The 15154-nt window shown below is 36.6% G+C and overlaps 2 protein-coding genes across 2 annotated transcripts; both read left to right on the top strand.

The window, feature by feature from the left end:
- The first annotated feature begins 3513 nt into the window (after window positions 1–3513).
- On the top strand, window positions 3514–6160 carry LOC111395239 (uncharacterized protein At1g66480-like). The gene is made up of 2 exons (XM_023021229.1): window positions 3514–4195; window positions 5769–6160. Exons 1-2 carry the CDS (start codon window positions 3557–3559, stop codon window positions 5823–5825), a joined length of 696 nt encoding a protein of 231 aa, XP_022876997.1. The 5' UTR covers window positions 3514–3556; the 3' UTR covers window positions 5826–6160.
- Window positions 6161–6516: 356 nt separating this feature from the next.
- On the top strand, window positions 6517–7496 carry LOC111404777. The gene is made up of 2 exons (XM_023033536.1): window positions 6517–6826; window positions 6949–7496. Exons 1-2 carry the CDS (start codon window positions 6517–6519, stop codon window positions 7494–7496), a joined length of 858 nt encoding a protein of 285 aa, XP_022889304.1.
- The last annotated feature ends 7658 nt before the right edge of the window (window positions 7497–15154 follow it).

The raw sequence follows: 15154 nt of genomic DNA, 5'->3' as shown, positions 1-15154 counted from the left end.
AAGATTCCTGTCATTTTGCACCGATATAGTTGCTTGGAAGTCCTATCCTTCCATATCATACAGCTCTTTAAAATGAAAAATCATATGTTAGCATCTAAACTCTCATGTTGCTTTTGTACCTCAGATGACAGAGTTGCAAACATCACACATGTGCAGTACTATCGTTATCAAAATGTTTATTATCTCTAAAAAGGGCTACTCAAAGATATAACCAATTTTCTCATACCTGAGAACAAATCTCAGATTACGGTGCCAATTAAGAAATTTTCGTTTGGTTATTGGTATCCAGTATGTCTCTCAAATACATATGGTTACTCATGATTCAATAAATATAAATGATGAAAAGTAAAAGAATAACACATCAATTAATTTAACATGCTCTTTTATTAAATTAATTATATTTCCACTGTTTAACTCAAATTTATGACTCTCTCGCATAAATTTATGAAATCTACACTCGATTTCCAATGGGTTGGGATCTCATTTGTTATATTAAGACCTTGAGTGTACTCAACAAGTCTTAATAAAAACATTTGGTCAGATACTATTATCAACTGTATTTTCATAAAACTCCCAGATCATTAAACTGACAACTCTTTATTTTCACATATCTTATGTGTTAACTTATAACATGCCTATAGAACTTATCTCCTTAAGTGTACATAACAAAAGATAATTTTTAGTTAAGTCAAACCCATCATTTAGAAATATCTAACATTTCATAGTGTCAAAGATATCCTTAATAGACCAGTCTTTAGCGTACTCAACAAGCTGATATCGATTAAAAACTCAAGTTCTTCACTATAATGATTGAAGGCAAATATAAATACGATATAATATTTTAACAGGAGGTTTTGCATGCAAATGTCTCATCGTAATAATTATACATATTTTATTATGCATCTAATATATATATATACATATATGTATGTATGTATATACATACATATATGTATGTATATACTATATATATATATATATATATATGTATGTGTGTGTGTGTGTGGACGATTATGGACTTTACTATCTAATCTTTCCGAGCCTTAAGAAAAGGCTAGTTGGTCAGATCCTAGGGGGTATTGCATTGACTCATATAATGCTCCATCTCTATGGTCTTCTCCTCTTCTTATTTCTTCAATTAATCCAGCAGCAACCTGTATCCTATACTAGTTGGCATGTAAACTTAAATGATTAGACATGCATACCCAAAATAAATAAGGGCTCGCACGCCCATAATACAACAAAAATAAAAACTAAGCGTTCAACACATCCACATGATCGAGTCCATAATCATCCACTAATAATAAATTCAACATATATTTCCTATATAATATCTACTATTATATGCAAATACGTTTCAAGTTTTTAGCAATAAGGTCGCCTAAATTAATTTAAACAAATGGATCAAAACAATTAAATTATTAATTAATCACATTAATCAATTAATTTAATTAGCAGGTATATTTAATTAAAATCAAATTTTAATTATGTATATTAAATTAGAGTCTAACTTTAACTCCACAATTATAGGGCGGAACTATTTAATTAAATATCAAATTAGAGTCCAACTCTAATTTCAAAATTTAAGACGGTTGAATTTAATTAAAATCAAATCTTAATTAAATAATAAAATTAGAGTCCAACTCTAATTACAAGATTTAGGGCGAATTTATTTAATTAAAATCAATTTTTAGTTAAATACCAAATTAGAGTTTAACTTTAATATCAAGAAAATTTTTAGAGCAAGACAATTTAATTAAAATCAAATTTTAATTAAATATCAAATTAAAATCTAATTCAAATTTCAAGAACAATTTCAACGCAAAAGGGTTTCCACTTTAATTTAATACGACTTTTTTAAAACTTCTGACAATTATGACAAACCCACATGGATTTGGCATTTCTTGCACATTTCTTGGATCCATACCGTGATTAACGTAATTCATTATCGTTGAATAATTGCGCAAAACACCAAATTGGAAGGATTCATCTTTGATTTCTACCAAAGGTAAAGTTTAAATTAGGGATAATTATAGCAAAAGTCCTAAACCCTTGAAACATTAGTAGACATTCCTCAAATATTTGATTTGTTGAATCAATCACCCCTAACCTTTTCAATATTGCAGGTAAGACCATTTTGTACAATTTTCATTCAAGATATTATCAGTTAACCACTAAAATAAAAAACTAACCACTTTCTATCAAAATAGACAAGGGCAAAATGATAACTTTATATTTTATTTCATAAAATAAAATAAACTAAATTTCACTTACTTCTCCCATCCCCCACCCACCTCAATCCAACCCAACCAAAACCCAGACAAAATTTAAACCCATACCACCTATCACCGCCCGTGCCCTCCATCTCACCCACCGTCACCACAAGAATTGCATTGCCATTGCCACTGGTTGATCGCTTGCCCACACACCTCACCACAACGACCACCTAACACCGCCACAAAACACACTCCAAATTGCTTACCGAGTAAAAAATCGAAAAAAAAATAATTTCTGATTTAATGTCACTGCCAAATCTGATACAATTTAGGGAAAGAAATTGCCTAGAAAATACAGAGATGAAATTGCATAGAAAAAAATTTAATATCACCATCGATCAAAAATCAAACGATGCCAAAAAATTGCCTAGAAAATACAATCTGAAATTTGATTTTTTTTATATTTTAATTATTTTATGAAATAAAATATAAAGTTACATTATTATCCTCGTCTATTATTTATTTATTTTTTTTAATTTTGGTGGTCAACTAGCGACATCTTTGATGGAAACCATCCAAAAGTATTTCGCCTACAATGTTTGAAAATGTTAGGGGTGACTGCTTCAACAAATAAAATGTTAGTGTTTCAAGAGGTTTGATACTTTTGCTACAATTATCCCTTTAAATTATATTGGACCGTACTTTAATTAATTTGCTACCATGGTTGTTAGCATTGCATACAAGCACCATAATCTAGTTTTAATCTAAAAAAATCTCTTCCATATATTAAATGATTTATTTAATTTTTTGTTACAGTTTTTGAAAACCCTTTTCCTATATCAAAATATTTAGCTTTCTACTTAAAGAAAAAGGACAATGTCTCGAGTTTTTGAGATATAATTAATAAAACTTATTGAGGTTTGACACTATGTTAGCATGCATACATCCAAACAGTGTAAGCTCTTGTTTGATAAAATTTCAATTGAAATGAACAATTAATTTTTACCACTTATTTTATGAGATCTGCAACTTTTTAATGGCGCATTTAATCAATTTTATCAAAATCTACTAAAAGTTTGATTTTCATACTCAACCAATAGGGCTAAAATTATTACTACACAAAGGAACAAATTTCGTTATTTTAGATTAATAGTGAAATGTTCACAAGTTTCATAGTTTTTCAAAGGAGCTGCAAATATTCAACGTTAGCGTTCTTTTCTTTGACCCATAACGCCCGACAAACAACAACTAATACCCATATATAAAGGATTTTTCTTCGCCTTCAATCCTCCATTATTAAGGGCCTAAAGATTTCATATTGTAGGGTCTCTTGTAACAAAATGGGCAACAGTTTGGGAGGAAAAAAGAGAGCAAAGGTAATGAAAATCAATGGTGAAATGATCAAATTCAAGACACCAGTGAATGTTGGTGAGATAACGAAGGACTATCCGGGTTACGTTCTTTTAGAGTCCGAAGCTGTAAAGCATTTCGGTATTCGAGCAAAGCCACTGGAGCCGCAACAAGAGCTGAAGCCGAAGAGGCTGTATTTTCTAGTAGAGTTGCCAGAATTCCCACAAGAAAAGGGTGCGAGGAGAGTTAGATCCGGCATTCATATGAGTGCCAAGGACCGGCTCGAAAGCCTAATGTTGGCGAAAAGATCGGTTTCGGATCTCTCGATCATGAAACCATCCAGCATTGCGTTTGAGGAGTCGGTTAGAAGTTCGGAAGAAAATGGTGCAATGAGGCTTAAGATGAGACTTCCCAAGGCCCAAGTAGAGAAGTTGATGATGGATGGCAGAAACGGCGCTGAGATTGCCGAGAAGATGGTCAATCTTTACATGGTCAACAAAGTGGATGGCACCGGCGCCGGCAGCGGTACAGCGGAACCTAAAAAGTTCCAAAAGAATCCAATATTGAAGCAACATGTGCAATGGAAGAATGATGACGGAATCGTTAAAAATGGTCTCAAATCGCGCGAGGTATGTTTTTCATAGGACACGATCCTATTTTCATGCCATGTTCATGGGCTTAGACAATTTTTTCGTGGGTTTGTTTATTAAAATACATAGCCACCGATTACTTGAATTGAAAAGGTTAAAAAACTTCAATCGACATTTGTTGTCTTCATTTCACTGTTTTTCATTTAAAGTTTGACACTTTACTAAATAAATCTAAATAGTCAATAATAAGATGTCATATCAAATACGATGTTACTTCTATTCCGCGTGACATCTTGTTACTGTCTATACAAAGTTGATGTAACGAAGTGTCAGAATTTGAGTGAGATTTAGTCAAATGAGGACAAAAATCTCAAATCGACCAAGTATTTCAAATACCTTAGACCATTTTAGATTCATCTCCTTGCAAAATTCAGACAATTTTACACTTAAATTCATATTTTAATTCAACTATCTAAGCCACTCCTATCGAATCACTTGGATTCGGACAATTCTTGAAAATATTTAACATTTAATATAGAATAATTTAGTTGTTAATTTGGTTACTGAGCTACTGTGATGAACAATAATTATATTCTATATCTTAATTTTCTATGTTAATTTGTACAATTCTGCGTCACCTTTCTTGGTGTGGTAAACATATCTTTTAAGAATCTTTTTCTCTTAGACAATTAAGTCCATATTTGATTTGGTTAAAAATTATTTTTTTAGTAAATTTTGATAAAATATGTAGTTAAGAAGCTATAAAAATTATGTATCTTATATAATGTGTGATTGAAAACGAATTTAGAAAAAAAAAAAGAAAAAAAAAGAAAAGGAATTTCACAAAATTGGGATCAAACATGGGTGTTTGTGTTACACTCGAATTATCAAACATTTTTCTTGTACGTATTGTGAAATCACTTAATAGTTAGAAATAGCAAAGCCACTGAAATTTATTCGTATGGTTGCAAGTAGGTAACTGAACTTTATTTTAGTGCAACCAAATCATATACTTCAATATAGAAACAATAAGATCACTCAATTAGTTTCTTGTGACTCCGAATAACAGCATAGATGGCATGTACATTAAAACTAAATCACATATTTTATGGATCCCACAATTTTTCAATTAAACATTTCATCAACTTTTAGTAAAATCTATAAAAAATATGATTTTATATGATTAAATACAAAAAATCTAATTTTCTCTCTTTTTCTTCTTTTCTTGTTTTTGAAAAGCCTTTATGTAATTGCTAAGAAAACAAGAATGCTAAAAAAACAAGGAATTCTATAGACCAGCCATCTTTCAAAATTTTTTTGTTTACCTTTTCTTTATGGTACAAGACAAGAGAAAGTTAGGCAGTTATTTTTGACCACTAAATCTGCCTTCAAACCTATCAAACTGTCTCCCTAAATGTATTTAATATGCGCTCCATACAATATCACAAAATTCAACAAGTATGATCTAATTCAAGAACAAGAATTAGAAATTTAAAAAAGCAAAGAAGAGTATTTAGTTTATTTTTTTCAATAATTAATACGTTTCAATTGGATTATTCAGAAATTTTCAGTTGTTTAATTTATTTATATATTTTTGCTCATATACTTGCAGAAGCATGTAGGATTCTTGCCTGTCAGAGAAGGAGAGATCCAACTAGCTACTGCCTAACAACCCGGAAAATTCACTTTGAAAAGTCTATTTTATTTATAAAGTGAAATCTCTTGTAATGACTTCAAGATAAAGTATATTGACTTTCAAAATTCTAGATACATCGAAGTTATGAGAAAAATGCTTTTGATATAGAAGTTTGCTCATGCAAGGAAGGCTATTAAGAAGCTGAGAGTTATAGTAGGTTTCTTAGATCTGTTTTCTTTTTTTATTTTTTTTTTATTTTTTATGTGTAATTGTATTTGCCACAACCGATCCTTGAGATCAGGCTGTCAATCTTATTTAATAAATGGGATCGAGTTGGTTTATAAAATATTCGACTTTCAAGAGGAGAAAATAGCAAGCATTTATCAAGTATTCAAATTCAAATTCAATGACTATTGTTGTTTCAAAATTAATGCAATGAACAAACTTGAGAAATCAATATGGCCTTGATATAATAGATTTAGTCCCTTTCAAAGGAGTTGAAGTTCTATTGGGATATGAAAGTTGCTAATTTCTATTAGCCTCGTTGCCGGCGATATGCAATTTTAAACCTTGATTGATCCATGTGAAGATGCATATAAATCAGAACTTAAAAAATAAGTAAATAAATAAAGAAGAAAGAAGAAGAATGCTTTACAAGGAAAATGACATCAATTAGCTTCACAGGTTCAAGTTCCAATTCCGGGTAAGCAGGTCAAGCTTGAAAATGTTAACAGTTGTCTGTGTGGATGATAATTGTAAGTGGATGCTACGTGCTTCTACTGTCAAGCAATCTGCAATCTTCATGATCCGTAAGTTCGTTGCAGTTCACACATGTTCCCTTGATTTTCGTCGTAATGCACATTGGCATGCCACTAGTGCTGTAATTGCGGAGCACATTTTGGGAAAATTGGATACTCCATACCGATCATATCCGCCTACTCATATTGCACGTGATATGGAACATGAGTTTGGTGTGAAAATCAGTTATAGCAAAGCACGTAGGGGGAAGCTCCATACCTTAAATATGCTACATGGTACACCAAGGGACAGTTTTAGAAATTATCTTCGTACTGTCACGTCGTAGGAGAAAGTAACCCGGGGACCGTTACCCACATCGAAGTTGATTCTTGTAATAGGTTTCGTTACTTCTTCGTAGCTTTTGGTGCAAGCATTCATGGATACATGCAGTACTTGAGACCCGTTATTTGTGTTGATGGTAGTCACTTGAAATGTCCATACAAAGGTACACTCCTAGTGGCAACTGCCCAAAATGGTAACAAACAGATTTATCCATTGGCATGGGGGATCGTGGATACTGAAACCAATAAATCGTGGAAGTGGTTTTTGTCGAACTTGAAAGACCTTATAGGGGATTCCGAAGAACTCGTGTTCGTTTCAGACAGGAAAAGTGGATACATGCAGTACTTGAGACCCGTTATTTGTGTTGATGGTAGTCACTTGAAATGTCCATACAAAGGTACACTCCTAGTGGCAACTGCCCAAAATGGTAACAAACAGATTTATCCATTGGCATGGGGGATCGTGGATACTGAAACCAATAAATCGTGGAAGTGGTTTTTGTCGAACTTGAAAGACCTTATAGGGGATTCCGAAGAACTCGTGTTCGTTTCAGACAGGAAAAAGAGTATTCAGAAAGCTATTTCTCAGTTATTTTCATCGTCTCGGCATGGTTGTTGTATATGACATATGGAAAAGAACCTAATACAGCGGTATAACAACGCAAGCCTATTATTTCTATTCAAACGAGCTGCTACAACTTTTCGGGTCGAGGACTTCGAACGACTCATGGGACAGATTCGTAGAGTGAACGAAAGAGCGCACGGGTACTTAGAGCGAGCGGGATATTCATTTTGGTCCAGAGCACTATTTATTGGACACTGTTACAATATTATGACAAACAACAATGCAGAGTCGTTGAACTCGAGTCGTTACCGATAACCTGCTTGGTTGAACACATTCGGAGTACTATGTAGAAGTGGTTTTATAAACGTCGAGCAAATGCGGAAGAATGCAGTACCTTATTGACACCAAGGATGGAGAACGAGCTACGGACGACTTTCGAAAATGGAACTAGGCTTCGAGCCCATGTCCTGACAAACAACTTGACGCAGGTTGGAATATCCAACGACACGGACATAGTTGACTTGTCCGAAGAAACCTGCACATGTCTTGACTTCCAACTAAACCGTATGCCATGTGTTCATGCAAGTCGTGCTGCTTGCTTTAGAGGGAAGACGTTGTATGAGCTTTGCTCCCGTTATTATTCATCGGACTACTGGAAGGGTGCCTACAGCGAAACTATATATCCTGTTCCAAGGGAAGTGGATTGGGTTGTTCCGAGCTTAATTACATGTACTCTATTTTCCCACCACTCGTACGTCGTCCTCCAGGTAGACCACCAACCCCCCGTAAGCGTTCTAGGTATGAGTATGCATGGTCTACCAGAAAATGTACCCGCTTTGGTAGAGTTGGTCATAATCGGACCACGTGTTCAAACCCCCGTGTATCACATGCTCCTTAAAGATTTGCAGGTTAATAGACGTTGTATGTTAATTATTCCGTACTACATCGAACATTATGAAGTTATGATTTACAGTTTGTGATCATTAATGTTCTTGCATGTTACGCATCCTGTTGTGCACATAAAAATTTCACTCTCTGTCCAGTACGTAGTAAACGTCCCGCCCAGTTCAAATGTCGGTCCTGATAGATGTGTTACTTATTCTCGACAGTTGACGGAACCTTGCACTGCACTCACGGTCTGCGTCACACATACATGTTGTGACCTCTAAACACGAGAACGGAAAATGTTTGATACTGTACATATATTTTTTTTTCCATTTCGAAACGCAATCTTCTATCCCCCTACAGATTTACTATCATTAGCATCATCTTAAATCGAAATTAAAGGTAGTGTAAAATGCAATCTTGAATCCCGAAGAAATGTACAATCATTTGCGTCATCGTAAATCATGGATTAAAGTTAGTCCATGATACACACCTTTCACAATAGCCGTTTTACATACTGCAAAATACATACCCATTTTTGTACATATTATCCTTACTACCCGACAGTTGACATGTCGTACCCGACAGATAGTCTCAGTAATTCTCGACAGTTCGATCGGAAAACGCAAAAAACATGACACGAATTGCATCTTAGGGACATGTTCACATGGACTTTTTGGTATTGTCTTAACTAAAGTCATCCCTATAAAATACCTTACTATAAGTACTTATTCACTACATTCCATGGGTGTCACTTTAGTCGTCGTCCACAACTGAACCACCGTCCCCGCTATCCTCACCTGACTCATTGGAAGAGATGATAATTACCGCATTTGGGGGATCGTACGCCATCCAGTCGTCCTCATCGTCGGAATCCCCCTCGTATCCGACATCTAGCTCGAACTCCTCATTGAGGACTCCATTCGGTGATTGCTCACCCTCGTTGGAAACAACTTCTAAGTTGGGAAAAGGAACAGGGGAAATGGCTCCCCTCCCAATACGAGGGTTAACTTCCTCCTCATCTGACGAAATATAAATTGAAAAAAGTGGAGATGAACCAAGAACTGGCAGTGGCTCGTTCATGTTCAACGGTTCGTTGCTTCCTGTGGAAAAACTCATTACGTGAACGTATAGTAGTACTGAAGGAATGATAAGTGTCTGTGAGAAGGTGAATTGGTGACAATGGCCTTGAAGGAACTTGTTTGTAAGTGAGAATGAAGTCCCACAGTATTTATAAGCTAATTGAAGGGGAAACAATTATGGTTTCCATCTACCCAACCACCAAGTCCAATCTCCTTATAAATTTGAAATGCACTTGGTGTGATGGTTGAATAAATGAAGTGTACCTTTATCCCCCATTTCCCCATACTTAGTACAATGTTAAACACAATCATGTGCACAATTAAGGAAATGTCCATATTTGCAACAAAAAACTGCTCAATCAAATTGCTGCTTTTAATTTGTCATGGTTGTAATGGTATAGTTTCTCACACGTATGGGTCATCATCGCAACACACATGGAAGACGAACAACGAAATAATTATTTTTACTCAATTCATTGATTTATGAATTATTTTTACCGTGGTTGTCATGCTCTTGACACTTGTAACGACTCATCTTCTTGTTGCATCTCATGTATGTGCCTTAATGCCTTACTTTGAGAATTTATCATAATAATATCGTCCCAGATTAAAGCTATAGTGAAGACTAGATATAATTAGAACAACAGATAAGTACATATATAAGCACGCAACGAAAAATATGCGCACATACCTGCACATGTATTTAAAGCATATTATGACAGTGTTTACATCATATTATGTCCACTACATAAATTTATCAAATATAACATTCACCATTTAACATAAGCAACACAGGTGTGAGAAGCATAACACAAATTAGAAAATCTTAAAGACTCGAAGTATATTACTATATCTATAATAAGATTGGATCGAATATCAACAATATCAACAAAACAGTACTTACAAAGCATTTTGGGAAATTGACATGTTGCATATGCTTGTTCCCCTCCTCCAAAAGAAAATAAGCGTACACAATATGTCCAACAAAAACATATACCGAATAACAAAATGAACCTGACTGATACAATCAACAAAGTTAAAATACCAGACACAATTCATAAATACTACAACTACCGATCAGCCAAGCAACATAAAATATGAGGAATCTGTCCACGTATCACCACAGTACAGAAGAGTAATTAAAATGTAATGTAAAATGAATTCAAACAAAAGTTATTTATCCAACGAGTTAACATCCGTCACCACCTCCACCAAATCGCTGACAGGGTATTACCAACTACAACACCACCGTCGTGCTGTCCCGACAGTTCATACTCCTTTTACTTCTTTGTTCGCTTCGCCGCCCTTGTATACGGAGTCCTGGCCGCAGGAGCCGGACGTCGTACCCGTGTCGAGCGCCGACTCGTCGTAGGAACTCCGTGTCCTGGTTCGGCTACACTGGCGGGAATAGGGACTTTAGCGAGATCGCCTACGAGAATTCAAAAGGAGGGGGGAGTTAGTGACCATAAATGCCCTTCACGTACCATATGTAACATACAATAAGTGATGCAGAGAATGAACTTACCATCACCATCCGTAACATCGCAACCCTGTAAGTCGGCATCGTTGCTCGGGGCCGCATGTGAGGGCTCCATGGCTCCTCCATCTGATATTACAACACATATGTAATTGCATATGTGTTCGATGTTTGCAGTTGGAAGATAATGGAAGCGTACAGGAAGAAAGAAAATGAGAAAAATAATTCCCATGTTATCGTTCAAATCCGGGACGGCAAAGATCGGCTCGATCTGTCCTCCACCTAATTGGACACCACAATCACACCACAGGAATATGTTATTGCATTTTCATGAAGTCAGAACGGAAGTAGATGCCATCGAATATAGTAGGAAAAAATCGTAGCACATGACAACGTACCTACCTGTTCGTCGGTTGCTACGGGCAGTGGGTCATGTACGTTGTCCGGGCGAGCCGCGATGCCTCCTCCATCTGTTGATGAGAACATGAAAACTGTGTGAATATATTAGGTTTCCCAACTTTCACAACATACAAAGTCCATCAAATAACAAGTTTCAATGCGCTCATAAATAACCCACGTACCTTGTACATGTGCAGTTCCTGTATCTGCTTGCATGTCTTGCTCATCCGGGAAAGGCTCCATTTCTCCTCCATGTATGTCTAACTCGCAATTGTTGTATGGAAAAAAATGTGAGCTACAGGTCCATGTGCTACTGTCGAACATAGGTGAAAAATATAAACCAAACGCTTTATGTATTGAACATTCATACTTGCGGAATACTACTTGAAACTCCAGCCTCGGTATCGACAGGCATCGTGGCTGCATCGGGGGTCGGAGCAGGTGGGGCCACGAGGGTAGCAAAGAAAGCTCCGAGTTTTTTACATTCGGATGTCGTGTGCTGTTCGATTTCAAGCTTGACAGTGCGGAGTCGCATTTCAAAGAGAATTCTTTGGTCAAACAACAGCTCTTCCACCTCCTCTTTGGTGACGCCTGATCCAGATGTGCCAACTGGCAGTGTCTCCATCGTCGGCCCTCGCACTGGAAAAGAAACGTGGGTCGCTGGAGGTGTGGAAGACGCACCGGTCTGCCCTCTACAAGTATCCGCACCGACGTTGGATCGCTCATTGGCGCCCTTGCCACTCTCTTCGGTATCGGCACCTTCATCTCCAGACGTCTCATCCTCACCACTTCCTCCACTGGAGACTCCGTCATCGGATTCTTGCCTCACCAACTAGCCGCCACTTCCACTACCTTCGTGTGATGCATTAAACTGCGGCCCCACAACATTCCTGGCAATCTCATCCAGCACAGGCACTGGAGGATCATCGTACGACACGAGAGTGGAGAAATACTGATGTTCCGCCTCAGCATCGGTGGGACGAAGTGTGGCATAGACATGCAACTGAAATGTACGGTTATACATTAGAAACGAAAAGCTTCAGGAATGACACGAAACGTGAATAACAAAAGTGACACGTGGTATCCATACCCGCACGTTCTTGAAGAATGCATCGTACGTACAATGCTGTGGTTGTTTTCGTGCGGACCACCTAAGCAATAGTGGCATTCGTTCCCCAACTCTCTGACCAAAACATTCCCCAATCTCGGGAACTGCCTCGTGCGCCCAAACCTGTTCCATCAAGACAAACAGAAATAAAATAACTGAGATGGTACGCACGATGCTACATGACGGCAAACAAATAAAGCATGATATGCTACTATTTAAAACTTGTGTACCTACATGGCAATGGGAAAGCCATGAATAGTGTATATAACCTCCTTCTCTTGCCTCCTCTTCGCCTTCAAGAATTTCTTTGCCCAGAAACCCCGGAATCCGTGCAACAAACGCCGATAGCCGACTCTACCCCAAGGGTAGGCAAAAAAGATATTTAGGTTGTCGACAATAGATAGTGTACGCAAATCAATTCCGACGTTATTATCAGGGGCATTGAAAACTCCTTCGACTATTAGCACGAGCCCTAGCTTGTAGTGATCGGCTCGGGTCGTCGAAGGTCGGGTAATAGTAGTTTGGAGTTGTGCCAACGATATCTTCTCCATGGATTTGAAGTGCCTCTCCTTCAGCCTTCTCCTCTCCAGCACTCGATCGAACTCATCACCCTCCGGGAATACACCACATCTTAACCCCGTCACAAGGGTGTATTCCTGTAGACCGAATGTCATCATGTTGCCTTGCAGATTGAACCAGAGCTCGTTAACCTTGTTAGTGCGAATGGTTCTGAACACGAGCTGCTGGATGAGCTGGGCAGAGAATTGAATCTCTGCAACCTCGGCCAGATACCCGAAGGGGGAGTTTCGAAACTTGTCGCGCTGTCGGTCATCGAAAAGGTCCATCACTGTCTTCACATACTTCAAGTTGCTCCTCTGCGAAATGTGGGCCCACAACCTTGCCTCCTCTGGAATACAATAATCAAACTCCATCAGTCCTGTGTCCTGCAAGATGCATTCATAAAACTCACTGGGGTTACTGGATAAACTTAAAGATATTGTATCATAAATAGCAGTTTAATGAAACACACTAATGCATGGACACACTCAACTGTCGAGAAAAACTGACTACAACCGTCGGTATCAACAGATGATCTGTCGAGATCTGTCGATACCGACAGTTGATGTCCAAACATGCAAGAAGGTTGGCCTAACTGTCGAGAAAACCTGAGCTCTACTGTCGGGAACGACAGTTTAGTGGGAGGCATTGAACTTCTAAATCATTGCTAAATCACTTCCAATTACGTAAAATCTCTCTAAGATAACTATGTAGGTCGTCAAAAGCTATCCATTCATATATAGAATATTGGATTCATCACAAAACAAACTGTTCAGAAATAAAGCAACTAACAAAAAAAAAATAAAGGAAAAGACATAAACGAAAGCAAGCACTTTTTCACAAAACTAATATCATTCCATCATCCGACCCAATTCACAAATACTAGAAGCAAATCACGAAACGTCGCCAGACTCCAAATAATTTCATGTACAATACAGCACTCAGGTAATACATGATTTTAAATCAATTCATCAAACACAAGATGAATAGGTCATCTAACTAATCTTGATTTTAGTAAAAAGTAAAAGATTGAAACATTACAGAACTCAAAATTTCAATATAACTAAGAAAACATAAACGATATGGCTTTGAGCTTCACCTTCTTCAACAACATAAATTATGTATCCGAAATCACATATTCACAATTCTCATTTGAATGCCCAATTACCAATTAAATGAGAACATAAATCATAACTCATAGAAGTCATAAATATAAAATTACAGCAAAACCAAAACACAATTTTCAAATTGTTATAAAACAAGACTGGGCTGGACAAACTCAAAACTGCACCTCAAACTCAACAAAACCAATCACTTCAAAGTAAACCAAAGTAAGCAACATTTTATTCCTTCAATGAGAATTAAGAATCCAACAAAACCCCCTTTGCAAACGCCACTTCAAATTCTCCACTTACACAATATAGAAATTATAGCTTCTTATTATAGTATGCATCCATCTTTCCTAACAAAACATGTAGTATTCTTAGAGTATATGGTTTCAAATGATGGGTTAGTATTGGACACAACAAAAGTGGAAACAATAAATCAGTGGCCACTGTCAACGACAGTTATGGAAGTTTTCAATTTTCATTGTCATGCTTTCTTTTATAGGAGATTTATATCACACTTCAGTAGCATCATGGAATCTATTATGAATTTATTAAACACGGAGATTTCATTGGAGCCTTCAAGCAGATGAATCGTTTCGGTTGATTAAATAAAAACTAACTTTCATTCCGATTCTGGTACTATCTGATTGTATGCAACCTTTTGAGCAACAATGTGATGCTTTGAAAGTTGATATTAGTACAGTTCTTAGTAAGATTGGTCGACCTATGGCTCATTTCAATGAAAAGTTCTTAGGCCTTAAGTCTCGATATAATATCTTTGATATGGTGTTTTATGCTATAATCCAATCAATTCAACATTGATTCACTATTTGTTTTAGAAAGAGTTGGTTTATATACTGATTATGATGCCCTTAAACACCTTAGTACTCAAGATAAGGTGTCACTCGACATGTAACTTGTATTGCATACATGCAGCAGATTACTTTCATGATTAAACACAAGGCATATTGAACAAGACGATAGATGCATTGAGCATATAATTGTTCAAGAATTGCATAATGAAAGAAATGTGGATCTTGATTGTACATTACAACTTATGGCTGCATCCTACTATTGGCCAACAAAGAGGAACAAAACAT

This window comes from Olea europaea, chromosome 1, assembly GCF_002742605.1.
Source record: "Olea europaea var. sylvestris chromosome 1, O_europaea_v1, whole genome shotgun sequence".
NCBI lineage: Eukaryota > Viridiplantae > Streptophyta > Magnoliopsida > Lamiales > Oleaceae > Olea > Olea europaea.
Note: the sequence above shows the minus strand (reverse complement) of the source record. Positions and strands in the feature narration are given on the sequence as shown.

Coding starts and splice junctions, on each gene's coding strand:
- LOC111395239 (XM_023021229.1), top strand. CDS start 3,557: ATGGGCAACAGTTTGGGAGGAAAAAAGAGAGCAAAGGTAATGAAAATC. Junction 4,196..5,768: donor ATGGTCTCAAATCGCGCGAG/GTATGTTTTTCA, acceptor ATATACTTGCAG/AAGCATGTAGGATTCTTGCC.
- LOC111404777 (XM_023033536.1), top strand. CDS start 6,517: ATGTTAACAGTTGTCTGTGTGGATGATAATTGTAAGTGGATGCTACGT. Junction 6,827..6,948: donor TACCTTAAATATGCTACATG/GTACACCAAGGG, acceptor ACTTCTTCGTAG/CTTTTGGTGCAAGCATTCAT.